General features: G+C 51.2%; 1 protein-coding gene and 1 pseudogene across 2 annotated transcripts; one reads left to right on the forward strand and one right to left on the reverse strand.

Annotated features, from left to right (window-relative positions):
• Positions 1 to 31: 31 nt before the first annotated feature.
• On the reverse strand, positions 32 to 27,481 carry HAS3 (hyaluronan synthase 3). 2 transcript variants are annotated; one of them, XM_038538495.1, is made up of 5 exons: positions 27,444 to 27,481; positions 11,633 to 11,735; positions 7,563 to 8,198; positions 4,196 to 4,297; positions 32 to 3,378 (listed from the first exon to the last, which is right to left on the reverse strand). In XM_038538495.1, the coding sequence occupies exons 3-5, from the start codon at positions 8,196 to 8,198 to the stop codon at positions 2,455 to 2,457; spliced, it is 1,662 nt and encodes a 553-aa protein (XP_038394423.1). In that variant the 5' UTR covers positions 11,633 to 11,735; positions 27,444 to 27,481; the 3' UTR covers positions 32 to 2,454. The 2 variants fall into 2 exon arrangements, with proteins under 2 accessions (XP_038394423.1, XP_038394424.1); XM_038538496.1 differs by lacking the exons at positions 11,633 to 11,735; positions 27,444 to 27,481 and adding an exon at positions 11,128 to 11,191.
• LOC610983 lies at positions 14,578 to 15,014 on the forward strand (annotated as a pseudogene).
• Positions 27,482 to 27,522: the final 41 nt, after the last annotated feature.

Consider the following 27,522-nt stretch of genomic DNA (forward strand, 5'->3'; position numbering starts at 1 on the left):
AGTACAAGGAGGAAGCATTTTAAGAGATAACCAGCATTATGTGAGAATCTTTATTTTGACAAATAAGTGCAGTATAAAATATTCAGCCTGAAAAGTAAAAAAAAAAAAAAAAAAAAAAAGTAAAAATAAATATGTTTACAAATTATTGTAGAAAGAATACAAAAGGGTTAAAATTCTCAATGAGGAAAAACCAAAATGTGTCCAGTTGTATAAAGGCTCTTCCCGTATAAGAAATGGGGATAAAGCTGAAGACCCAGTTTGGTTTCGCTGCTGAAAAATGTACAAAATAACTTAGAAAAACCAGTCGAGGTCAAACGTTGTGAGCCTACTACTTGTACCTGCCTACATTTGATGTCAGCAAAGTTGATAACCACAGTGCAAGGCAGAGCGGGCAGTAGGACAACCAGGAGTTCTCCATCCAGGTATCTATTCTATGTTAACGTTCAAGTAAAAGCTGAAGAAAAGCCCTTAGTGAAGTCTGAGCTCTGCATTTGGCTGACCGGTTTTCCTCTATTGTGGTGCTCAAAATACTTTATTTGGCCAGCAAAAACACGGAAGAGCCTGGAACAGCTGCCTTTAACAAATGCCTGCTGCCTCTTCCCAACCTTCATGGGCTGGGCCCAGCACCAACCAGCGGTCTTATCAGAAGCTTGAGGTCTGTGTGATGCAGCAGTGTTGGCTGCGCCTGGAAAACCCTCGTGTTCATGGGAGATGGGAGAAAGCACCAGGGTTTGCCAGTCTGGCTCAGAGCACACTTTGTTCCTTGGCAGGAAGCACCTGGGCACACTAGAGGCTTGCCCCCTCAACCACGGTCTCCCTTAGTGCTGGTTCTGAGGGGTTAGCAGGCCCTGCTGGGAATGGGCATTTGGAGAAAGAACAGGCACACGTGCAAGTAAGCAACCCCCAAATCAAAGGCTTAGTCAAGATCCCAGGGTTCAAACCCATGAGCTGAGAATAGTCTCGATTGTAAATCTCTAGAAAAATGCCTTTTCCTCACCCCCCCCCCCCCCAAAGCAGAAGAAAAATCAAAGCTTCAAGGGGCATGAGTGAGAAAGGAAGAACCTTAGGATTTAGGAACCAGTTCCATCTCTGAGTTTGTTTTCTGCAAAGTAGCAAGCAGGTGCGATAATGACTATCCATAACTTGGCTGTAAGAATTCCCTGGAGAAGCTGCTGAGAATGGGTGGTCTCAAAGCTGACCAGATTGGATGTGAGGCTTCACGTAGGGAACCTTGAAAAACTTTTCATTGGCGATGATTGTCAAGAACTGTAGCCTGCAAGTCCTGCACCCTTAGCCAGCTGCTAAGGAATCTGTCCGAGCAGTTCCAAGATTGTGGTTAATTTGGTCAGAGGCTCCTAATCATTGTCCCCTCACCTGATGAGGGCAGGGTTGCCTACTGCAGAGGGGCCTAGGAGAGCCCAGGCTCTGCCTCAGTTGCACCTTGCAAAACTTACCTAATGAGAAAGAGTGGAAGAGGTGACTGCATCACCTCGAAGAAGATGAGGAGGCGGTCTTAGATTCAGAGCAGTGTGAGAGAGGAATTCAGGGGTATACATGGTGAAGTACCTGAGCCCTCACTTCCTTTCTGTGTGTGTTGGGGTTTAATCTTCCTGGTAGATGACCGAAACATTTCCTCTCCCCAGCAGAGATCACAGACAGGCGCATCTAGATGTTGGACAGTTTCCAGGTGAGATACATTCGGCCCAAGGCTTCCAGATAGCCCATGGCCTTTAGCACCACCACCCATCTTTGCTCCTGCTGGCAAACTAATTTTTAACATATATATATATATACACATACACTTAAAAGCAGTTCAGTGCTAACTCCCTGCTAGTTTGGCTCATCCTTGGGATGTTGAGATGTGGAATGGAGTATGTCACATAAAAAAGCACCATTCCTGGACCCTGTTTTCTGATGCCCAAAGATCAGGCTTCTGGGCCTTTGTATCTCAGGCACAATCTTATTGCATTGATAGCTAGATTTGGGGGTGGGGGTGGGGGACACATTACTAACTGGTCCAGATCTCTCGGAAGTTCTCCCACCATCTCTGATTGTGTTCAGATGGTCTAAGAGAACCCCTCCCCACAGGCTGTCACTTACCTATCAGAAGTTGCCACTGATTGGAACTTACTGGTTTAGCACACTTCTGGGTTCCCTTTGGATCCTGGGGGAGGAAGTGGAATCTTTCCCAGAGGCCACCATGCATGCAGAGGCAAGCAGATGGGCGGCATGAAAACAAGTCTCTGCCCCGAGCTGGAATTGGTGTTGCCTCTGATAGCAGAACTGCCCTAGACCATATAAGTACAGTCACCGTTCTTTGCACTTCAGACTTGTCCTTTGGACCATTAAGAAACAAAAACAAGACTCCCTCCTCCCTCCCACCCCATCTTTTCTCTTCCATTCCCCTTCCCTCCCTTGCCCATTGCACTTTTCCCACTCTGCTTGGGGGCCATGTCACACCTCAGCAAAAGCTAAGCTATACTGCTCTGGCTTCTTCCCACATCGCCGGGCGATTATGGCCAGATACAACATGAGGAGGGCCACCCAGTAGCAGCCGTACAGGATGGCCCCAGACACCAGGAAGGCTAACTCCGTCTCACTGAACAGATCCTGGCAATAAGCTGTATAGGCCAGCCCCCCTAGAAGGACTGCCACCCAGATGGACACAGGGATGAGGCCAATGAAGTTCACCACGATGGTTTTTCGGCCAGAAGTGCCCCAGCCAGACTTATTGATGGTAGCGATGGCAAATATCTTGGCTGGCAGGAGACTGGACATATAGAGAAGGGAATAGAGGGACATGAAGATCATTTCTGCGTTGCCCCGAAGGAAGCAGGCATAGGTAGCCTTGATGATGCCCACCAGCTGCACCGTCAGCAGGAAGAGGAGAATATTCCAGATGCGGCCTCGGTAGAAAAGCTGTATGACCGTGGCAATGAGGAAGAAGGGGAAGAAACCTGTGACCACCGATTCGTAGGTCATCCAGAGGTGGTGCTTGTGGAACCACAGAGAGTTGTAGAGCCACTCTCGGAAGTAAGACTTGCTCCAGCGGGTCTGCTGGTTGAGCCACCGGAGATACTTGGTGGGAGTCTCTGTGAGGCACTTGGAGCGTGCTGTATACTTAGTCCGGTAGCCGAGGCTCAGGACTCGGTTGGTGAGGTGGCGGTCATCTCCAAAGCTGCACTTGCTGCCTAGGAACTTCTGATGGTACCAGTCCTCCAGGAATTGCTGGAGGAGGCTGTTGCGGTACATGCCCAGAGGCCCACTAATACACTGCACACAGCCAAAGTAGGACTGGCAGGCCCGCTCCACATTGAAGGCCATCCAGTACCGCACACTGCTCAGGAAGGAGATCCACGAGTCATACTTGTTGAGGATCTGCAAGGGAATCGGAGATGCTGGACCTCCTCACCTGAGGACTGGAGTCCCAGGAGTCATGCGAGGGCGTGAGGCCTCCTTACCCTGAGTTCTGTAGCCCATTGCTCAAATTCCTGTCAGTCCTAACCTGGCCAGAGCTGGAAAACCAGTCCCTCTCCCCAGCACCTCACTGTCGTCTGCACTGACTGTCCTAGGGAAGGTCTAGCAGCAAAAGCCACCTTCGAGCTCCACAAACAACCTGTGGTGGTGGTAGAGAGAGCTTAAGAAGGATGCACAGCATCACCCCAGCCATCTATCCTTACCCTTCTGCAGTTGGAACGCTTCTCAGGAAGACCTGATGTGTTAGCAGCGGTACCCACTGGAAGAAGATCTGGCCCCTTAATCTTGCCATATTGCTTCATTCTTACCATCCCGTGCAGCTTCCTTAAGAGCAAGTGTTTTTCAAGCATCCAGCTTTGGAGGTGCTTGCTGCACCACCACCCCAAAAAGAAGCACCCTCTGTGATCAGTAGTCTCAGAATACTGAGCCCCTCCCAGCAGCATGGACCGTCTACTGTATACCTGTTTAGTGATTTTCTCTTTCCTCAGGTTGAAAAAGCCCAGAAAAGGGATTGGGTAGCAGGTGAGTACTTTGATACTAGTGAAAACTATCAAAGAAGAACCCCTCACCCCAGCGCGCGCACGCATGCACACACATACACCCCTCCAAAATACTAGTCAAGATGCTTATTTCCCAGGTATATCCATTGGATTAGGAGGCAGAAAGAGTCTAGGCCCCACCCCCGACCCACCCCCAGGAATCCCTGGTTATTTCTTACTTGGACATCTCCTCCAACTCCCCCTACTTGGGGGTCCTCCTCCAGGACTCGAAGCATCTCAATGGTGCAGGCTGGATCCAGCACAGTGTCAGAGTCACAAACCTGTAGAGGGAGTGCATGGTCAGCCTACTTTGACCTTGGGCCTTTGTACACCACACGCTGCTCACTGCTTCTGGGACACGACCACCTTTCATAGGATTCACTTCCAGACACTAGCAAAGAGGTCTGTGCTAAATAGAAAAGGTGAGGTAAATAACAAAAAGTAAGGAAAACAGTTTAGAGACGAGGCTTAACAGCCACTGGGCTGAGAGCGAAACCTTGGAGATTCGGTGTCAGGCCTAGAAAGGGAGAAATGCTTAGCACCCAGCAAGTTCTTAGCCCCTGTAGAGCCAGGCTCCACAAAAATGGCCTCAACACGTTTCCCTGGAGTCCCTGGGGGGAAAGGTGGTACCCGCTGAAATCAGAGGTCAGGTACAGTGGCTAGACCCCGTGGCAGATGCTCCACAGGAGGCCAAGAACTGACTTGCCCGGGACTACTGCCTGAAGTGCTCTGCTAGATTAACGTGGGCTTCCCAGTTTCCGCCTCTGGTCTCTCGGACAACCTGGAGGATGAGTCTACCCCGGCACAGGCTACCTCCCCTCCCCCAGGTGGCTCCCCCCTTCTGTGCTCCTTTAGCCAAGTCTCTAAGTAAGTCTAAGAGCTGCTCTCATCTGGATTCTACTCGGCAGCAGGAGCTGGCCTCTGGGACCTTAGACCAAGATTTTTTTTTTTTTTTTTTCTTAGACCAAGATTTACTTGGATTTACTCTGGATGAGCACGGAGGCTGGCAATAGCCACCTCCAGCCAGAGCCTCGATCAAATCCTGCTCACTTGCCCGCCTTCCCTAGGGAGCTTCATGGTCTGATTCTAACAGGTGGCTCCATTATTGGTTGAACCTTAACTATGAACACTTACCCTGGTGGCTGACTGGTCTGGTTTCTAGAAAGTAACAGAGGTGATACAGAAAACCCAGATAACCACTGGCAGAACAACAGAGCAAAGAACAGTACCCGCAGATGAGCCTAAACCTTGCTCTGCAAAAGCCTAAAATCCTTTTACTAGAGTTGCTAATGCTTGCAGGTAGGGGGCTGCCCCCCCACACCTCAACCCTGCCAGATTTTCTCTCGCCATGCTGAGAGACCTGGTGGCCATAAACAAGCAGCAAAAGATTGAGGGGGATCCATCACACCTGTTCCCTCCTACCTGCCCACCAACACACCTTGGGAGAAGGGCCCTGGAGAGCCTCTTCAGCTTACGGGCCAGGCTGTCCGGTGCTGCCAGTCTCAGGGCTACTTCTGACCTGACCCTAACCCATTCTTCATGCCGCTTAGCTTCCTTCATTCCAGGAATGTCTTTCGAACACAGCAGGGGTAGGGAACTTAGAGCTCTGTGGCTGCCTGGGTTTCCCCACTGGCTGAAGCAGGGCCGTCTCCCTCAGAGGGAGCGACACACCCACCGCAGGGCAGTTGGAGACAGGCGGAAATCCACCAAACGTGACTGAAGCCCAGGCTGCCGCAGGCAGTGAGCCAGCCCGGAGCCGTAACAAGGAAGGCTGGCTCAGGTGTGTGAGCCTATTTGCTGATCCACCAGAAGGAAGACACAGGAAATGATCGGTAAAGGAAGATGTGTGGCAAGTTGTGGGGAATTCTGTGCTTTAAAGGAGAAGACAAAGTCCCTGTGGCTTGAGCATGTGCCAGGGGCTCAAGGGCTTTTCCCGTGCCTTCCAAGTGTCCAGGAAAGCTTTAGAGGTTTCTTGACCTTAGATGAGCTGTGGCATCAAATGCCTCAACATCCCTCCCTACAAGGCTGAGGAGGTCCTTGGGCCTAGGAAGGCAGAAAAAGGTCAACGTACCCTTTCGTTTGAGGATGCAACTCTCAAAAAAGCCAACTACAACGTCTGTGGCAAGCCACTTGGAGGTGGGCACAGAACATTTCAACATTGGCATCCCCCACGTGCTCTCAGCCAGACTGAGCTGGTACACAGGTGGGCTACGACAATAGCCGCTCTTCATGCAAGTGGTAGGCAAAACCCTCTGGCATGTGCAGAGAGAAATGGACGGTGTGGATGCATGACCAGAGATCTGGGGTTCTGGGGATCCCTGGGTAGCCCAGCGGTTTAGCACCTGCCTTTGGCCCAGGGTGTGATCCTAGAGACCCGGGATCGAGTCCCACGTCGGGCTCCCTGCATGGGGCCTGCTTCTCTCTCTGCCTTTCTCTCTCTCTGTGTGTCTCATGAATAAATAATTTTTTTTTAAATCTAAAAAAAAAAATCTGGGGTTCTGTGTACAGTTTCTCCTTGGTACTGAAGTAAGTGAGCTTTTAATCAGTTATTTCTAGGTTTTGTTCTTTGAAAATTGGGAACTATGTTAACTGTGTCAACCTCATAAAATTTCCAGCCTGGTGTCAATGACCTTTTTGACTTAAAGCTGGGCAGACCTGTTCAGGGTCCTGGTCCTGCCAAGACTGCTGCAGAACTAAGCTGGGGGAGGAGTCACTGAGGTGTTTCTCTACCTCACAGACACAAATTTGACACTGGGTAGAGTAGAGCCCTCTGGCCCATAACTAAAACAATGGTTGGGTGCTTTGGAGCAGGATTTCTTTTGCTCTTCGCCACACCTCCTCATGGAGAAGCTTATCCCCATGTTACCAATGGTGAGGCAGTACAGCACAGTGGGTCCGGGCAGGCCGCGGACAGACCGCCTAGGCTCACACCCTATCTCTGCACCTTACTGCTGTGTGACAGGAGGCCAGTTACTTTACCTCTCAGTGCTTCAGGTCACCTAGGAGGAAATAATAACAGGACTTATCCTCTAGGAATATTTTGAGGATTAAAAGAACTAATATGGGCGGTGCCTGGGGTGGCTCAGTCGGTTGAGTGTCTGCCTTTGGCTCAGGTCACGATCCCAGAGTCCTGGGATCGAGCCCCACATCAGGCTCCCGGCTCTGGGCAGCTCCCTCTCCCTGTGCCTGCCACTTCCCCTGCTTGTGCTCTCGCGCTCTGTCAAATAAATACATAAACTAATATGTATAAAACAACTACATTGGTGTGTGGTACGAATTAAATGCCACACACCTGTTAGCTCTCAGGAGTATTGGGATATCATACCAGGGACCTGCCCAAAGTCACAGAGCTAAGTCACAGAAGAGCCAGGATCCATCCCAGGTCTTTCTAACCCCGGGACTGCTGTTCAGAGCAGCAGTTGCCTTGCTGCCTTCTGAAGTTCAGAGAAAGATATACACAAGACTGGACCCCAAATTCCTGCATGGTATGTCCAGCTGGCGGGACACATCCACCCGTCTACGCGTCCCTGGTAAAGGCACCCTTACCTGGATGTAGTCCACTGAATCGCCAAGAGCCTTGAAAGCCGTGTACATGACCTCTCGCTTCCCTCCCCACTTCTGCATGATGCATGAAAAGGTGCTGGTTCGCACCACATCCCGCACACGGTCCATGCCCTCCTGCAGGCTGGCCTCCGTCTCACCCTCCCCCGCCTCATGGAAGTTGCTGCGCCACACAAAGAAGCCAGCTTGCTCAGTGCCACCTAGCACCTCGTGGAAGATGTCCAGCATGTAGGCGTCCTCCTGGCGATTGCCATCCACCACCATGACCACCTTGAGGTCGGGGAAGGCGATGCGCTGGGCTGAGCGCAGGCACTTGCGCAGATAGTCAGGGTCCTCCTGGTATGCAGCGATGCAGAGGGCCACCGAGCGCCGCGATGGGGCCGGTAATTTCAGTGGCCGGCCTGCCCGCCGCATCCGCCGGTGCTCCAGGAAGGCAAACAGGCTCTGGATGAGCAGGTGCAGGCCCAGGATGGCACCGTACAGGCCAAAGGACAGGTAGTGCTTTTCCGTGTGAATGAACTGGTAGCCTGTCACATAAGCTGCCAGGATGCCACCCAGCACTGCCAGGGCAAACAGGCTGGTGCCCACCACACGCAGGGCTGTCGTCAGCTGCACCGGCATCTGGTGGGGGGAGGAGGGAGGTGTGGAGTCAGGCAGGAGGCAGCATTTTCAGGCGGGGGTGGGGAGGTTGGGGAGGGGGCATGACCCACTGATAGAAACCGCTGCCAGTGACCAAGCGTGACAAGGACTGTTTGGAGACTCAGAAGCCAGACTGTTGGGGTTCAAATCCCAGCTCTGCCACCTACTATCTGTGTGACTATGTTCTGCCCCTTAGTTAATTCACGTGGGAAACGTGAACTGCAGCCCTAACCTTGTAGCATCTTTGAGGATTAAGTGGGTTACACAGGTCAAGCATTTTGAGTAGCATTTATTATCGTCAGACAAACCAAAGCCAGAAAGAGCTATGTGATCCCCACCTGGTGGATGGCGGTCCCAGATCTGCCTAAACCCAAAGCTCTTTTAGACAAGCTTCAGTAGGGGTGAGCTTGAGGCCCGAGGCAGCTCTGAGCACATGGAGGGGCAGGGGAGGGGAGAGAGGAGGAGGACCCGGGAGGCAGCCAGGGGCCAAGAGCGTCCCCTTGCCCTGTACCCGCTAGGGCGCTGCACAGAAGGAAGGGGAGTAAAGCACGGCCACCAATGAGGCCCACGAAGAAAGTGGGGGAATAAAAGATGAGAAACCGCAGGAAACGTAAGGAGATGGTGTGTGTGTGGGGGGTGTAACTTCTCTGTCTTGAAACAGCAAAAGCAGTAAGAGAAAGTTTCCCTGTGTTCTTGGCTTTCTCACCTTTTTCTCATTTCCTTGAGAGGCAGGAAAGAAAGGGAAAGCAACTGGGAAAAGCAGACAAGGAAAAAAAAGAGGAAATGACAGCCGGGGTGTGGACAGCTCTCCTGGAAAGCCAGCAGGCCGGGTGCTGGAGGAACTGCAGCCACCACTGCAGCAGCCCGGGAGGGGGGTGCCCGAGAAGCCCCATCCACTCGGTCCTAGTGCCCGCAGGGCACCTCGGTGCTTCGCCACCCCTGCCCCTCCTGGGAATGCTGCGTGCGGGTTTCATCTGCACTAAGTCAGGGCTCCCAGCACCGGCCCTGCTGGGAACATCTGTGTTTTAATGAAAAGAGCTTAGCACCAGAAGACCTGTGCTCCACGAGACACGGCTCTCCCACCTCGGCTGCCTGACCTTGCCCGAGTTGTTGGGGAGACTCGGTGTCCTCCTGGGGGTGGGGGGGTGATTCTAATGGTTTCTTGCTCCTAGGTCTCAGGCAAATAATTTCCCTGAAATTAGAAGCATTTCCTGCCCTGAAGGACCCCCAAGTAGGAAGGCTGATTCGGGAGGAGGGGAGGGGCTGATGAGGACAGCTCCCCGCTCCCCTCTGACCCAGGCCTTCTCCCCCACCTCCTCTCTTTGCCACCTGCCCCATCTGGAGAATCCCATTTCCAACCCCACCCACCCACCCTCTACAGACAACGGGGTCCGCTTCCCAGCTTGCTCCCACTCCAGGTCTTACTGGAAGCGGCCCCTAAGCCCCACTCCAACACAAATGCACCTTCTTGCCAGGGGAGCAGTGCCCGTCCCGCCCCCCCCCCCCCCCCCACCTGCCACAGAGCGGGTGAGGACCACGCAGTCACCGCCCAAGTCGGAGGGTCAGGCACCAGCCGGGTCCCCGGGTCCGGAGGGTGCTGCTGGCAGCCTCGCCTCCTCGGGAAGCTGGGCCTCCAGGCGCTCTGCCCCCTTCCTGGGAGCCTGCTTCCTCCGCAGGGCTCCCCGCCGTCCCTGGTAGCCCCCCCATGCGCCTGCGGCCCAGGGGCCCCGGGCCCTCACCCCCTCCGGGGGCGCCCCCGCCCCGCCCCCTCTAGACCTGTGCCGCGGGGGCTCCGCCGGCCTCCGCTGCCCACCTGCGCCCCGAGAGGCCCGGGCGGAGCCCGCCTCGGTGCAGCGCCGGAGGCGGTGCCCGCCAGGTCCTCGCAGCCCGGAAGGCACTCGCCAGGCTTCTCGCCCGCGCCCGCGCCTCGCCTCGCCTCCGGCAAAGGCGGCGCCGGCCACACCCACGTGCCGGTTTCCCACGACTCCGCGGGAAGGACCGGAACACGGCGGGGACCCGCCGGGCCGCGCGCGCTCGGCTCCCGGGCCCCGCTACCTTGGCACGGTGAGCGCGCAGACAAAGGCGCAGCCCGTGTCGCCGGCCCCTCCTCCCCGCCCCAGGACCCCCGCCGCGCACCCGCGTGGGACGCCCGACCCCGGCGCCCCCGCCCCGCCGGGCACGGACCCCGGGAGCCGCCGGGAGCCGCCGGGAGCCGCCGCGGCCCCGCAGAGGCGCCCTGCCCGCGAGCCGACGCCCCCTCTCCCCGCCGGCTCGGTCCCCGCAGGCCGGGGCGCCCCGGCTTCAAGGGCACTGGGCTGGGGCGACCCCTAAGGCGCCTCCCTCGGGTGACGGGCGGGGCACCCCCAGCCGGGGACGCACGCCGCCAGCCCTCGCCCGAAACTTTGCGGGGCCGCCAGCGGGCAGCCTCTGCAGCTGACAGGTGTGCCCCGCTTGGAGCCCCGCACGCGGCGGGACGCAAACTTGCGCGCGGGGCGGGGGCTCCGGCCGCCCCCACCCCAGCCGGCCGCGCGGCGAGGCCGGGCCGCACACCCGCAGGGCCCGGCGCCCGCATCTGGGGCCGACAGGTGCGCGCCCCGGGCGGGGGAGGGGGTCGGCCCAGCCTGGCGCCCCGCACCGCCGGCCGCCCCCTAATCCGCTCACAAAACACGCCGCGAGGGAGGAAGGGAGGAGAGGCTGCGGGAAGAAAGGGAGGAGGGGTCAGCGGGGAGGGGGCTGCGGGCACGGCGGCCGGGAGCCGGGGACCCCGCAGCCCCCCGCAGCCCCCCGCCCGCCCGGCGCCGCGGCCGCGACGCGCGGCCCCCGGGAGCCCCGCAGCCCCGCAGCCCCGCAGCCCCGCAGCCCCCGCGCGGCGCGCCCCTGGCCGTGGCCGGCTGGCCGGGCCCGCGCTCACCGTGCCGCCGCCGCCGCGCTCCGGAGCTCAGCAGGCCCGCGGCCGCTCCATGCCCCTCCTCCCGCGCCGCCGCCGCCGCCGCGCCCCGCGCCCCGCGCCCCGCCGCGCCCCGACTGGCGAGCGCCCGCCCCGCCGACCGCCTTAAGTAGCGGGCGCGCCCCCGCCGGGGAGGCGCCCTCCTCCGGCCCCGGGGCCCGGAAAGTTGGGAAGAGCGGGAGGGCCCCCCGCCCCCGAGGGCCGCCAGGAGCACCCCGGCTGGCCGGTCGGAGGGAGCCGCACGCGGCGGGCGCTCGGCGGACGGGGCGGCCGCGTGCACGCGGCTCCGGGTGCGGGCCCTGCGCCGGCAGGTGGGGCTCGGCCGGCCGCCGCCGGGGGGACGTCGCGGTGCTCCCGCGGAACCCGAAGCGGCCCTAACTTTCGGGGTGACCCCGGGGCTTCCGGAGCGGTTGATTCGCCGTTCCCCCCCCCCCCCGCGCCCGGCTTTCAGACCCCGAAATCTACTCACTCTGCAAAACGGCCGCGGCGGTGGGAAGCTCCCCCAGACTGCGGCACGCGGAGGGCTGTTCGCTGTAGAGGGTGCTCCCTAAAACCGAGACAGCAGAACCTTCCTGCCGGCAAAAAAAAAAAAAAAAAAAAAAAGCGCAGAAGAGTATAATTGTCAAATACAAAAAGACTGTTCAAAGAAGGTGTTAACAATTGTGACAAGCTTAGCTTTGGATTCCGCAGTGGGGCGCTGATGACTTTAAGGGTTTGCAAAAGCTCCAAATGGTTTTGCAGGAACCTTGGAAGTTCCGGTGTCTTAAAGCCAAAACCCATTCCTCCTCCCCTTTTTTTTTTGCACCTTTTTTTCCGACATCCATAACCTCCTTCTGAATTCCCAACTGACCTTATAGCCAGTGGTTTCCAGGTCCCTAAAAGCTGGTGCTGGACTTGGATGGGGTCCAAGGGAAGGTGGGGAGTTGTAAGCAGAAGAAGTTAGAACCAGTTGAATTGGAACCCGATTTCTAAATCTGGGAAAACCTTGAAGAGATATAATTAAAGACTAGTAAAAAATGAATTTACATGTCCTCCGAACACACCTGAGGTAATTTCCATCACTTCTTCCCAAGCTGCAACAAATTTATAGGAACTCGAGTTGCCTCTCAGAAATCTTAGGGGCTCTGGGACTTGCCGGGCCAGGCTCAGTCACTCTAGGCCACAGAGTTCACTGCTGGGTCCCCCAGGCAAACAAAGACCCCGGGGAAAGACTCTACTCCACCCATTCCCACCTTGCATTACAGAAATCAAATCATTTCACACGTTGCCTTTAGAAAAATCATCACTGATATGCTACACGATTTAAGTATTCTTTTCTGTGTGTTTTTTAATGCATTTTTAAAAGATTTTGTTTATTTATTCAGGAGAGACACAGAAAGAGGAGCAGGCTCCACTCAGGGAGCCTGATGTGGGGACTCAATCCCAGGACCCCAGGATCACGCCCTGAGCTGAAGGCAGACGCTCAACCGCTGAGCCGCCCAACCGCTGAGCCGCCCAGGCGTCCTTTTTTGTGTGTGTGTTTTTAAAAACCAGCATTGGCTCTACAATGAGAATATGTTTTGAACTTGAGGCCCTAAGAAGAGCTAATAATGCACAGGTGGAGAGAGAAGTCTTTGGTTGAGAGGAATGCTTCGGAGTCAGTTCTGACACCAGCTGTGTGGCACTAACCTCATAGTCAGTCTTCCTCCCAGAAATGGGACTGAGTATTTGACAGGGTTGTTACAAGAATTGAAGAGACTGGCTGAGAGCAGGTGCTCAGTGAAAGTTAGCTCCAGTCATCCTCAACCAGAGCAGGGCATCTGTTTGCCAGTGTTCTGGATTCTACAAGCTCATTCCTCCAGGATGCGATGCTCGGTGACTGGAAATTCAAGATCAGTGTCAATGAAGAATGCCTTGTCTCAAAACCTTTATGGACTCCCTAGAGCCCTGGGCCATCTCTCCACATCTAGGGGCATCTTTACAGAGCCTGGAGTTGCCCGACACTGGAAGAGCTATCCGACCCTACCTCCTACCCGAATTTGCAATCTGCAACATTTTAGATCAGGGAAAACAAGCAGGGGCCAAATGGGGACAAAAATGAGTGAATCAGCCTGGTGGGAGTGAACGTCCCATTTGAAGATGTCCCTGGAAGAATGGCACAGGTGCTGTGTTGTCAAGATAAATCAGAAATCCAGATTTTTTAAAAAGATTTATTTATTTATTTATTTATTTATTTATTTATTTATTTATTTATTTGAGAGACAGTGCAAGTGCTCAGGGGCATGGGGAGGGGCAGAGGGAAGGGGAGAAAGCCGACTCCCCACTGAGCAGGGAGCTGGACAATGAGGAGTTTGGTCCCAGGACCCGGGGATCATGACCTAGAGCCAAAGTCAAGTCATATACTTAACCAACTGAGCTGCCCAGGTGCCCAAGAAATACAGATTTTTATATGAAATCTCCTAATTTTTAAGTATTGGCAACTAATTCAAATATTGAAAAAACAAAAAAAAGAACAGTCTACAGGCCAGGCAAAATGGGTCTGTGAGTCATACACAGCCAACCAGCCGCCTGTAAGTGACGTGTTTAGAAGCTGAAGGATGGAGCAGCCTGTTTGGAAAGATCCCGTGTGCCCTCGACACACCAGCAGCATGACTTCTCTGGGAGCAAGTTTTCCCGGGGCCGTTCTAGGATCGTCTCATGCCTAGTTAATTTCTAAGGCTTTGTCCCATGGGCTTATCGCCTACCTCACTCAGTTGGCTCCAGGGAGTTCTATAGGTGGTGGGCTAGTCAATTAAAAACTCCGAAATGAACAGCAAGCCTCGATGCAACGTCATGAGAACAGTAAATGCTCTGCCCATACCAACTGGGTTGGCCCCCTGACGGCTTCCCCCAGAAGCCAATTCTCTTTTTCTGATCTGCAGGGCCAGCGACCCTATGTTATCAGGCAGCAAGGAGAGTCCTTACCTTTGTAGGGAGCCCGTGCCAGGGAGGATTTGCCCGTAATTAACATCCAGTTTGCGGTGCCCTATTTGCATTCATCTCTTCAAGGGGAGGAGGGAAGGGGAATCTTTAAGGGGCTGATACAATAAAGCTCACGCTTATCTCTGCTTACCACTGGGGATTTAAGAATAGGACTAATCCCATACCCACTTAAAAATGTGAATTCAGATGTTGCTGAATTGGCTCTTACATGGGTTCCGGAGGATAAGCCTCCCTATTCCTGCTCAGTAGTAGAAAATGCGTGCTGCGTTTCAACATTCATTTAACAGATGCTGAAGACCAGCTCTGAGAAGGGGATGATGCTTTGGCGCCAAGAAGTCTCAGGCTGGTCCCTGCCACCTGGACAGTTATCCATTTTGAAGACCGATACACTTGAAAAGTTGTCACCATTCAAGGCACTTTATAATTAGATGCTGAGGCGGAGGTGGCAGCCATCGGTTGCTGGGCATCATGGCTGCCCTCAGACCTCTGGTGAACCCCAAGATCGCTAAAAAGGGGACCAAGAAGTTCATCCGGCACAGTCAGACCGATATGTCAAAATTAAGCGCAACTGGCGGAAACCCAGAGGCATTGACAATAGGGTACGCAGAAGATTCAAGGGCCAGATCTTGATGCCCAACATTGGTTACGGGAGCAACAAGAAAACAAAGCACATGCTGCCCAGTGGCTTCCGGAAGTTCCTGGTCCACAACGTCAAGGAGCTTGAAGTGCTGCTGACGTGCAACAAATCTTATTGTGCAGAGATTGCTCACAATGTATCCTCCAAGAACCGCAAAGCCATTGTGGAAAGAGCAGCCCAGCTGGCCATCAGAGTCACTAATCCCAGTGCCAGGCTGCGTAGCGAAGAAAATGAATAGACAGCTTATGTGCGTGTCATATTTGTGTTAATAAAACCATAAAACTACAAAAACAATTAGATGCTGATGAGAGAATCCAACTAGAAGAGTTTGAGGATTTTAGGAAAGAGAGCTCTGTGAGCTGGAATGGGCTGAGCAGAATTTCATGGAGAACTTAGGCTAAGTAGAAAGACAAGAACATTCTAGGTGGGAAGAAGAGCTTAAGAACAAGAGCAGGTCAGGATGCCTGGGTGGCTCAGTCAGTTGAGCGCCCGACTCCTGGTTTCGGCTCAGGTCCTGATCTCCCCGGCATCGTGAGATCAAGCCCCACACAGAGAACCCAAAATTGGGCTCTGTGCTCAGAGAGGAGTTTGCTTGAGATTCTCTCTCTGCCCCTCCCCCAACTAACACACACACATACACTCTTTCTCTCAAATAAATCAATCAATCTTTAAAATGAAAAACAAAACAAAACAAAGAGTAGGTAGAGGAGTGGATGAGGTGTGTTTGAAGAATGACGAAGAGAGGCCTGGATGAAACTAGAAACTTACAGTGACGGGGTGGCTGGCTCTGTCGGTGGAGCATGTGACTCTTGATCTCTGCGCCGGGTGGGTGGACCCCCAAGTTGGGTGTAGGGATCACTTAAACAAACTAAAATCTTAAAAAATATTTACACTGCAGCACTTCCAACGGTACCTGCTATAAGGAGCACCTGACGAGGGACACCTGGGTGGCTCAGCTGTGAGCGTCTGCCTTTGGCTCAGGTCTTGATCCTGGGGGTCGTAGGATTGAATCCCACATGGGGGTCCCCCAGGAGCATCTGCTTCTCCGTCTATGCCTCTGCCTCTCATGAATAAGTAAAATCTTAAAAAAAAAAAAAAAAAGGAGTGCTTGATGAATTTTAGCAACTTAGGGAGAGGATGCTGAGGGCATTCTGGAAGCCTTGAATGACCGAATAAGGAGTTTGGATTTCATCTGGTAATGATGGGGAACGATTGAAGAAGTCCAAGCAAGGTGGGAATAAGTTACAAGTATTGTCTGGGGACAGCTGAGCTATGGTTTGGGTCGGCGGTGAGGGGTGGTCAGGCACGGGAACAGGTGTAGGGGCCTGTTAACAAGCCCATAACCAGAGCAAAGTGGTGCGGGGCATGGGGTGGGGGGGTCGTGCCCCCATGGTTGGCGCTGCCCTGGCCTCAGGAAGTGGAGCCGAAGGCAGGTGGTGTCACTCGCTTGGGCACAAGTGAGGGTCCAAGCGGAGGAACAATCAAGAGAAGGGCGTCTGCGGCCTGGAGGGTTGAGAGGGCCATTCTCCAACTTTGGAGGGTCTGGGGTCCCTGCAGCTGACGGTTCCACAAAGATTTCGCCTTCCTGTGATTTTCAGACCTGTGAAGCGCGCCCACACCATGCAGCAGGGGAGGCAGGCACTCCACCTCCCTGGGCTGGGGCTGGAAGCCCTGACCCCCTGCTGCCTGGCCTGGCCTCCCGGTGAGTGCGCCCCCCCCTGCAGGCGCCCCCCACGCCGACCTCCCGCTGCAGTGCTCCCCCGCAGCAGCAACAGCAAGGGGCCGGCAGCCAGGCCACCCCCAGGCTCCGTCCCAGCAACTTCCCTGGGCTGACCACAACCCAAAGCTCTTGAAGCTAATCAAGGTGAATTTAAACTGGCCTCCACCGAATAGCAGGTTATGTCCCCCAGCTGACTAAACGGGGCGTCCTCCTCAAGGCAGCTTCATCTGCAACCGGTTAATACATAATTCAAAGTGGAAACCGTGTGCCTTGGCTACAGCCTGGCGGCTACCAGCCGACAAAGTTACCTTTCATGGCTTGCCCCTCTTACGCCAAGTACTCTGTAATCAGTACCCTTCCTAGGTGCTATGTTTGAAGAAGCAGGTGTAAGGACTCTTCTGTCCTGCAGCTACAATGGGGGATTTTAACTCCAGCCTCTCTCTCTCTCTCTCTCTCTCTCTGTCTCTCTCTCCTGGGATGGGAAAATCGTTTTCATTTCAAATTAAGGGGCCTCTGCTCTGCTGGCGGCAGAGCAGTCAGCCCCGACCAAGGGGCCAGGTTCTTTTATGCTGGCTTGAAGGTCAGGATTAGGAGGGCACACCAGAACGATAACCGAATATCAAACCAGATCTGGAGATGCTTTCCTTGGAATCCTGAGCAGCAAAAGCTCTTCCCAGCCATTTTCCCTTTCTCTCCTCTTTTAGGTGAATGCAGAAAAAAAAAAAATATATAAAGGTGATTTTCAACCATAATCTCCTTCTTGTTAGGATATTGTACAGCTACTAGAAATTATGTTCATGAAAAGAACATAGGAATATACCCAAATGCTTATCGTGCAACGTTAAGTAAAAAAAGGCAGGATACAAAATTGTTTTGTATGAATGAATACATTTACATTCTTGTCTTCTTTTAAGTCCTATAAATTAAAAGGCAAGAGGGAAGTTCACCCAGATATTAGGATCAGGTTTGGGTAGTGGAACAATAGATTTTTCTCTCTTTGCTTTTTTCTCGGTAGTCTCCAAATTTTCTATTAATAAGTATAATAATTTGGTAACAAAAAGGTATTTTTAAATGATATAAATCCTGAATTTATAGAATTTCCTTCTAAGCTGGGGCTAGGTGGGGGTACAGTCTATATCATACATGAGTTCAGGTGAAAAGGGTTTGGAAACCCTTTACAAAGAAAGCAGTAAAGGGGCATCTGGCTGGCTCAGCCAGTAGCACATATTTATTTGAGAGCAATCGGGGAGCACAAGCCCATGAGCAGGGGGAAGGACTGAGGGAAGGGCAGAGGGAGAAGCAGACTCCCCGCTGAGCAGAGAGCCTGATGTGGGGCTCCATTCCAGGACCCTAGGATCATGATCTGGGCCGAAGGTGGACCTTAGCCAACTGAGCCACCCAGGCACCCCTCCCTAACTCTTGATCTTGGTGTTGTGAGTTCGAGCCCCACACTGGGTGTGAAAAAAAAAAAAGCACTCAAGTTGGGAGGGCCAGGATATAGATAGGATTAGTAGTAGTCAAAACTTGAGTAATTTGCTTTGTTTAAATCCTTCTCACTGATCCTTTGAGAGAATTTAGCAGAGAAGGAGGGAGTATGCATAGCTGTGCTACCTCATCCAGCACCTTTGAGTGAAAGAAGTCCTCCTCCTGGCAACATAGCCCTTGGCACATCCAAGCTGGTGTCAGCTCCCATACATGCCCTCATCCAGGACCATGGGGATCCTGGGTAAGGGAGGGAGGTGCACATATGAGCATTCTGAGAGAATGCTTTTACTGAAAAAAAAAAAAAAAAAAAAGTATATCCAAGAATGACAATGTCAGCACCATCGCATGGAGGCTGGAGGAAGCCCCAGGGAGGGGGTTCTCCTCTGGGTATTGTAAACTACCCCTCAAGCAAGTACCCACCTGCCTGTCTACACCCACATGTGCACATAATTCACTATACCCAAAGTGGACACATGCATTCTTGCTCATTGGACAAGCACACATCTGCTTTCCGGACTTTAGTAGAACACAATCCCAGTCTACCATCCTAGTGTCCCAGCTGCTGTATCAGCAGGAGGGGAACAGATAGCTTAAGGTAACCTTGTTCCAAATTCATTTGGCTCTTGTTACAATAACATCTACAACGTCAATGTATTTAAATGTGCTGGCACTTCTGCTTTATGTCCTCTTTCTTTTTTAAATTAATTTTATTTTTTTAATGTCCTCTTTCTTTTTAAAGACTTTATTTATTTATTCATGAGAGACACACACAGAGAGAGGCAGAGACACAGGCAGAGGGAGAAGCAGGCTCCATGCAGGGAGCCTGATGTGGGACTCGATCCCGGGACTCCAGGATCACGCCCTGGGCCAAAGGCAGCCGCTCAAGCACTGAACCACCCAGGTGTCCCCTCTTTCTTGATGAAATACATCATTAGTCACTGTCACAGAGGAAGCCCAAAGCTGGATCCTCCATAAAAGCAATTAGAGAAGAGCCAAGAGTGGGGGCAGTATGCATCAATTCCTTTGTGGGGAAGGACTTTCCCCCATGAAGTATGGCCTACTATCAGATTTTTTTTTTTTTTTTTTTTTTGCTAAGAACCCTCCCTAAACACACACACACACACACACACACACACACACTCTTTTCTCACTGGGTAAACTAATGCAGTAGTGGTTTTGGCATCTGGCTGCTGCACATTAGACTTTTAAAACCTTGGAGCTTTTTAAAAAACACTAATGCCTGGACCCTATCCCAGATCAATTAAAATCACTGGGGGTGAGCCCTAGGCTTGATTTTTTTTTTTTAATTCCCTAGGTGATTCTATTATATATCCAAGGTTGAGAACAGATCCTAAGGATTCTCCTCAGCTGAGATTTGCAAGTGCATTTCTGGCACCAGGACAGCGGAGAGCCAGCCAATCCTGGAGATGAGCTCCAGGGTATAGAAGTGTCTTCCATTTTCCTCTGCCACACCTGTTTGAATGAACTGATCTTAAAAAATGAACAATGAGCTAATGAGCTAATAAGCCAGAAGTAAAAAAGGAAAAGGAGAAAGGGCACTGATTTGAACTGGAAATTAAGAGGGAGAGCCAGGGAGAAACACAGAGGAGAACAGGACCAGATGGGCAGGATCAGTCCCTACATCTCTGCAATATACCTGGAATTGGATTGACAGTTTTTTTGTTGGCAAAGGTACTGCCTGCCTTTTCTAGGAGAACTGGGGGTAGGGGAAACTAGCCAGCCCTTGTCAATGGAAGGACAGAGCTGCCAAAACCTGACTTGGATTAGCTTTCAGTTTATAAACAAAAGAACTTCTGCATTTTGGGGGCTTTTCCTACTCCAAGGGTAGGTTAGGGTAACAGGTCCAAGCTGCTCTCTTTTGGTGGTGCATGGAGTCCCCATGACCATCTCTCTCCCTTGGTCTTGGCGTTGGTCATGGAGAAATACCCATGTGGCTGATGCAAGAGCCTCCAACTCTGATGCTCAAAGTTTTGGGGGGAAGTTTGGGCTGGGGAGGGGAACTCACCCCACCCCACCCCCAGCTCTCTGAAGCATCAGTACTACCATTCTTTCAGTGAAGACAGCCTAATTTCAGGTTGGCCCGTCCCTAGGATTAATACGGTCACCATAGGATTTGAAGTTTTGAAAGTGGTGCGTGGTCTGATAAAGGTGTGTGTTATACGTTGGGGTGGGAGAGGACAGAGACATTTGTTCAAGTTCTAGAGACTCTGGAAGTGTGGAGCAGGTGGTTTTGTTCTCCGCAGCACCAGGCTACCTTGACGTGTGATGACCAGGACTGCACATCAGAAAAGCCCCACCCAGGCACCGTTCTGAGCAGGCTTCAGCTCCAAGGCAGACAGCGAAGATTAAATCTTACATCATTTAATAAACTACTTAAAGGCCCCGCCGCTTTTCCCGGTTCCCCAGCAGAGAGGGCGCTCCTGCAACTCGGCAGCTCCCTGCAAACTGCCCTCTGCTGACACCCACTGCTCTCACCCGCAGCTGCTCTGGGGTGGAGGATGGTGCTGGCTCACTGGCTAAGCCTCAGAACTAGTGAATAGAGGAACAAGTTTCTCTGCCCTTGAGCACTCACACCTCCTCTTCTTCTGTCTTTTTTCGTTTGCAAAACCTTTCATCTCTGGACCTTATTTTTCCCTTCTGCAAAAGAGGGCTGTTAATTCCAGTCTCGTTTTTCTCTCAAGGGATGGTATGGGATAGAGCTATCAATGACTAATAGCAAGAAATATAGGTGCAATAGATAACCGTTTAAAATGATCCATAGTAATCATTCTGAAAATGAAATCTGAGAACCAGAACCCTGCTTCCAGGAGATGAAAGGCTAAAAAAACCAAACCAAAACAACAGCCAATCTTCAAAGGGGACATTTCCTGGCTCTGATTGGATTGTACGGGAAGACTTTCTACATTTTCTGTGTTGCACACACTCACAACATGGCTCTCTGCCTCCTCTGCTCTCAGGAAGGCAGTCTTGGGTGTCATCCCCAGAGTGAAGAACAAGCCTTTAAATAAGCGATTTATGAAAGCTGTTAAGGTGTAAGAGCAGGAGGGCTGGCGAGTTTTAGCAGATCTCATCTCTAGCTGCTGGGCAGACAACGAGGTTAAACACAAGACATCAAACAAGTTCTGAGGCTGGGTTTTGGTGTCTGAGGACACTACTTGGAGTAGTAGTGTCCTGTAACTTGACATAGGTGGTCCCCTTAAAACAAGCAGGGACCACTTTCCTGGCCTCACTTATATTAAGAACACCCTTCCCCCACCTTCTCACTATTTGGAAATACACTATTAGGTAGCAAAGCAAAGCACAGTGGTTACAAGTCTAGTTTTGGGAGCCAGACTGCCTGGGTCCAAATACTGGTTTAGCTACTTATCACAGGTATGTAATCTGCAACAAATAATTAGCCTCTTGGGCACCTCACTTTTCTCATCTGTAAAACAGGGATAATAATAATACCTACCTCACAGGCCAAGTGGGAGGATGTACTGGATGTATAGACCTCAAACACACAGAAGAGTACAATAAGCTCTTTATAGTGTTAAGTATTATGTTCAATGATGTAGAGCTACAGCATCATTGACTCTGGGTGTTATAAGATGAACTTGATATTTTGAGGGGCCATCAGGCTCTATGTCCTGAGTCTGGTTTGGGAACCATGGTCCTTATCCTAGGGACACTCCAAACCTCTTGAGAGGGTATACCCTAATACCCAGGGCACAGTCTCAGAACTGAGAGTCTGATAAAAATTGTTTTTGTCTTTTAGTAGGTTGTACACCCAACCTCTAGAACGAGAGGCATGTGCTTTACTGGCTGAGCCAGCCAGGTGTCCCTGGTAAGAATCCTTTCTGGTAGACCTGCTCGGGCTCAGGATTTCTCTCCAGGATGAGTACTAATAAGCTGGTGAGTGTACTTCCAAAGTGTGTTATTGCACCCTCATTGGTGGTTTTGGTATATGGAGAACTCCAGCCCCTGGAGATTGCCCAGTCCTTGAATTATTTTGAGAGAAAGGTGTCAACATTTTGCTGGTGAAGGCTCAACCTCTATTTCATGGGTATTGAAGCAATGTCAACTGAGGGTACGGGAATGTAGATCAGCACACACTTTTTGGTGGACATTTTGATACTAACGCTTAAAAATGTTCATAGCTGGGTGGCTGGCTGGCTCAGTCAACAGAGCATGTGATTCTTGATCTTGGGGTTGTGAGTTCAAGTCCCACGTTAAGTTTAGGGATTACTTAAAAACAACATCTTAAAAAAAAGTAAAAATGTTCAAAACACCGTGATCCAATATTTAGACCTCTTGGGACCTATCCTATAGAAACACTTCAGTATGCATAGAGTTATGTTGAGAATCCCCAAAGAACCATTGGAAATTATAAACAACTCAATGGACCATCAAGAAACAAATACTTAAACCAGCTGTAGCTCACCTATACCACAGAAGACATGGCCCATCGCAAAGGAGAGGGAGCTGTGAGCACGAACAGGAGAGTGTCTCCGAGATATATAATTAAGAAAAAAATATGTGGGACACTATTTATGGTTCAATCCTATTTGGATTTTTGGAAGCAGTAATACATGTACGTATTCATTTGAGAAAAGTGTGAAGGTAAGAAAGATCTGAAGGGGCATACACAAAAATGCCAGTGATAATCCTGGGGTAGGAGTGGAGGTGAAATTGTGGATATTTTTCTTTTTTTGTTACATATGCATTAAATTTTGTAAGAGTTTATGTGACATATGTAGTCAGAACACACACACACACACACACACACACACACACACACACACACAGAAGCAGCCAGGTAGCCTTACTTGAGGGCTCTATCACTGCTCAGCATCCTCAGAGGTGGCACAGGGCAAGCACAGGGGTCGTGGCAGGTGTCCCTCAGCATGTCAGCGGAAATCAAACTCTATCTTCATGGGACACACGTGCTGAGGCTCACCTGGATATATGAACCCCTGAGTTTTCTTCCCAAACTGTGCTCTATACTCATTTGGGGGGGGGGGCTGGCGGGAGAGAGGGTATATGGTATTTAACAGATGTTCAAGAGTCCGCCTGAGACCCAGGAGACTTGGGGCCACATCCCACCAAAGGAAGATAACAATAGCTCACCTCCCTGTACTACCAGGTTGTTGGGAGAATCAGACAAGGTTGTGGATGCAGAAATGACTTTCCAAACGAAAGGGAACACAGAGCAACTGATCTCCCTATTCTCTGCCCAGCAGGGATGACAGAGGTTCGTGGGCAGTGAGGACAGTCCCTGAGCCCTCCTGGCGGTACAGAGCTCCTGAGGCAGTAGGGAGAACTGATGAGAGGGACAAAGTGGATGACCCTTCAAGTAAGTAGGCACAGCCGCTTCCAGGGCTGACGGCGGGGGGTCTACACTCCCTCCTCTCTTGCCAGCAGGCAGCCGTGAGCCCTGCCAGCAGGGAAGAGTGCCACAGCAGGTTCCCTAGAAGACAGCTCCCCAGCCCCCAGCAGCATCTCAGTTCCAAGCTGAGTGGTGCATGCAAGGCAGACGTGCGCAGTGCAGTGAGCCGGCTGCATGTGACTGCAGAATGTCTGTGGCTGCAGAACTTGCTGGAGGACACAGCCAGACTCTCACAGGTCAGGCCTGGTCAGGGAAGAGCGGTCATGGCGCCCAGCCTACCTGGCACTCAGCTCCCCTCACCCACCCTCTCCCTGACCATGGACATTCTGGCTGAGAGTCTGGATTTCCGTGCAGAGAAACTACAGAAGCCAATCTGGTTTTGTACAGGTCAGATGAATCATCCTCCAACTTATTCCTCCCAACTGATCCGCTTTCAGATGTCTTAGCCATCCATCCACCACAGCAAAGCGCCCTGTGAATCACAGGCAGGTGGCAGGCAAGGCTCCATTTGCTCACCAGCTCACAGACAGGGGGTGAGGGTCGGGGGTTCATGAGGGCAGATCAACACATTTGTTTCCCAGAGAAGGGGTTGGGGAAGAGATGGGGCTTCTCCCTTCATCCTGACCAAGAGAAAGAAAACTGGGTACAGGGACGCCTGGGTGGCTCAGAGGTTGAGCATCTGCCTTTGGCTTGGGGTGTGATCCCGGAGTCCCGGAATCGAGGCCCACATCGGGCTCCCTGCATAGAGCCTGCTTCTCCCCCTGCCTGTGTCTCTGCCTCTCTGTGTCTCTCATGAATAAATAAATTTTTTTTTTTAAAAAGACTGTGTACAAAACTCCTTTGGGCTATATGCATTTCCCATTTTACAGCATTCATCCATTTGGTCTCAAAGTACTTTACAAAAATAAGCTGAGGGGGGCTTCAGGTAGAAAGAGGTGTATGGCTGCCTGCCTTGCTCGGAGAGGTCCCTGTTCCTCTCGCTCACTCTGCTGTAGCCACACCGGCCTTCTGGCCTGTCCTCAAACCTGCCAGACACGCTCTCAGCTCTGGGCCTGTGCACCTGCCATTCCCTCTGTCCGGAATGCTCTTCCCTCAAATATCTTCATGGTCACTCCCTCATCTTCTTCTGACCTTTACTCAAATATCAACTTCTTGAGGCGGTGGGGGGGATTTCTCTAAGCAACTGATCTACGCCTACAGCTCCCATCCTCAGTAGCTCTGCATCCATTTTCCTGACTTAATTTTTCTCCATAGCATTTAACTTCACTTGACCTTCTGTCTACTTTACTGTTTATCTTATTTATTGCCCTTCTCCATCCCTTATAATGTAAGCCGCCCCTGAGGGTAGGGGTTCAGTCTGCTTTGCTCACTGCTGCATTCTCTGTGCCTGGTACAGCATCTGTACATTGTAGGTGCTCGATAAATGGCTGTCACTGATGCTGTGATTTGCTTTGCTAACCTCCAGCCCCCTGGCTCCTCGGCCTATATACCTATGGGTGAGCAGAACTACAGGAAAGGTAAAGGAATGGAGGAGAGAGGTGAAGAAAGGAAAGTATTGGGAAGTACGGACACATATGTGCGTGGAGAGATGGTAAGGAGCAAAGTGAAGGTCAGGAGATTTCTGATTAAGTAACAGAGGACTTGTAGAAGGAAGGAACAGAGGACTTGCCCAGGAAGAACCACAGGGCAGAGACTCTAAAGAATGTCCAGGATGTCACCTGAACAAAAACAGTTGATGCTCAGGCAGTAGACCTGGAGTTTGGCTGCAGCCAGGGTTTTGGGCCCCTGCATGTCTCTTGCTATAGGGCCTTCCTCTGTAGGTCAAGGAGCTGTAGACAGCTGGCCTGGAAACAGGAGGAAGAAACCAGGGAGGGAAAGAAGGGAGAGAAGGTGGGATAAGGCCAAGTAATGGACCATGTGGATGATCCAGGGGAGTCTGGGTGACAGACTGCTGGTCAATGAAAGGGACCAAAGGTGAGAGGCCACGGGAAGTTCAGTGACAGATAAGGGAGCAGACTGGAAGAGCAACAGAGAGACGGTGGCCTGGAGGAAGGGCAGAGATAGAAGCAAGGACATTGCTATTACAGATTACATGGAACCAGACACCCTCATGTGCCCTGGGGACAGAGGCATCACTATTGTTCCTGCCACCTGCCTGCCACGTGCCTCTTTCTTTTTTTTTTTTTTTTAAGTTTTGTGTTTTTATTATCCTTAACTTCTTTAAGTTTACTTATTTTTTTAGTAATCTCTACAGTCAACATGGGGCTCAAACTCATTACCCTGAGATTAAGAGTCATTGCTCCTCTGACTGAGCCAGCCAGGTGCCCTTATCCTGAAGTTCTTAATTCTCATGTTTTTTCCCAAGGATGGATAGAAATTATTATACATATATGTGTATAAATGTATAAAAATATACAATAAAATATACTTATAAATATAAATTTGGAAACTTTTAATATTTTGGTCACATTTAGGAGGATTACATTATAGTGTCTTTCCCTTGAATTTGGTAATAAGGTCAGAAAAAGTTACTCTCTTAAATGGAATCCATCAGAATCAAGAAAGAACAGATGGTATTAGCCACTTGCCAAATAATTCAAATTAATTGGCAATTGGGCAGCCCCGGTGGCCCAGCGGTTGCACTGGCTCTTCCCCTCTCTCAAATAAATAAGTAAAATCTTTTTAAAAAGAGAGTGAGCACCAGCAAGGGGAAGGGGCAGAGGGAGAGGGAGAAGCAAACTCCCTGATGAGCAGGGTGCCCTACATGGAGCTTGATCTTAGGACCCTGGGATCATGACTTGAGCTGAAGGCCCAACTGACAGGGCCACCCAAGTACTCCAGAGAAAATAGGTTTTGAGACTAGAGTTTCTCAGTCTAATCAAGGTGATCCAGTAGGACATATCTTCAGAAGGGGATGTGTTTAATGCAAACGAAGTTGTAAGTTAACCCAATCATTTAATATATCCAATCTGACGATCTGAAGTATATTGTATGGAGTCTGGTTAAAGGAAGGCCAAGAAAAAAAAAAAAGGAAGGCCAAGAAACAAGAACTTTTAGGGCACATCCAGCTGATTCAAAGGAGATTCTTCTCTGATTTGAAAGCCCTGATCCTGATTTTCTAGACATTTTGATTTGGAGAATGGAAACAAATCTAGCTACCCTACCTAAATGATAATGTTTCTTAAAAACATCTAATTGCCTTTGTGCTAAATCTTTGCTTACTAAGCTAACTTGTGATCCATAGGTGTCTGTAAGAAGGCCACTTGGAAGGAATGCCCACCACAAAGGTTCTAAGCTAAGAACCACATCTGTAATCCGGCCAGAGACAAACATCCTGTTGTTAATTGGCAAATAGGCATGCTTGTACATAGCTCCTTTGGGTACCTGTGAGTTTTGGGAAATTGTGTTTTGTTGCCCTAGGCCTGGTTACCCCAGAGAGTGGAGACAGAATTCTGTACCTAACCCTGCAATGCTGAGGATTGGTCAAGCAGCTGTGTTAGCCTTGTAAAAGAGTTGACAACAGGGAAGGCTTGTCTGAGGCAGTCAGCCTATTTCTATTTTTTGACCTCTTTCTCTCTCTTTTAGAAGACTTTATTTATTTATTTATTTGAGAGAGAGAGAATGAGAGAGAGAGAGAGAGAGAGAGAGAGAGAACGAGGAGGAGGAGGGGCAGAGAGAGAAGACTGCCCACTGAGCATGGAGCCTGATACAGGGCTCCATCCCAGGACCCTGAGATCATGATCTGAGCCAAAGGCAGATGCTTAACCAACTGAGCCACTGAGGCACCCCTCTGTCCTCTCTTTTAGCTGCAATCAAAATTCAGAGGCCAAACTATAAAGAAAGAGGAGCCCATGGTGCTATATATGATAGGATTTCAATAAACTTAGCATCAGGTTACCATTATACTACACACTTTTCAGTGCTCATTCCATTAACCCATTGTCTACCATTCCTCCCTAAAGGAGCAGAGAACTCTCTCATCTGAGGTGTTTGTGGCTCTTCTGTCCTATAATCAGGGCGACTTAATGAAAATAGTAGCAGCAGAGGGAGCTAAGAAAATGACCCAGGAGGACAAACACAGGGCTTACCCTTCATCTCTGGAAGATTCAACCAGCTTGACTCTCTTTTCCAGAGATCAAATCCTCCTCAGTGCCACAGCTTTCCATC

This window comes from Canis lupus, chromosome 5, assembly GCF_011100685.1.
Source record: "Canis lupus familiaris isolate Mischka breed German Shepherd chromosome 5, alternate assembly UU_Cfam_GSD_1.0, whole genome shotgun sequence".
Classification (NCBI taxonomy): Eukaryota; Metazoa; Chordata; class Mammalia; order Carnivora; family Canidae; genus Canis; species Canis lupus.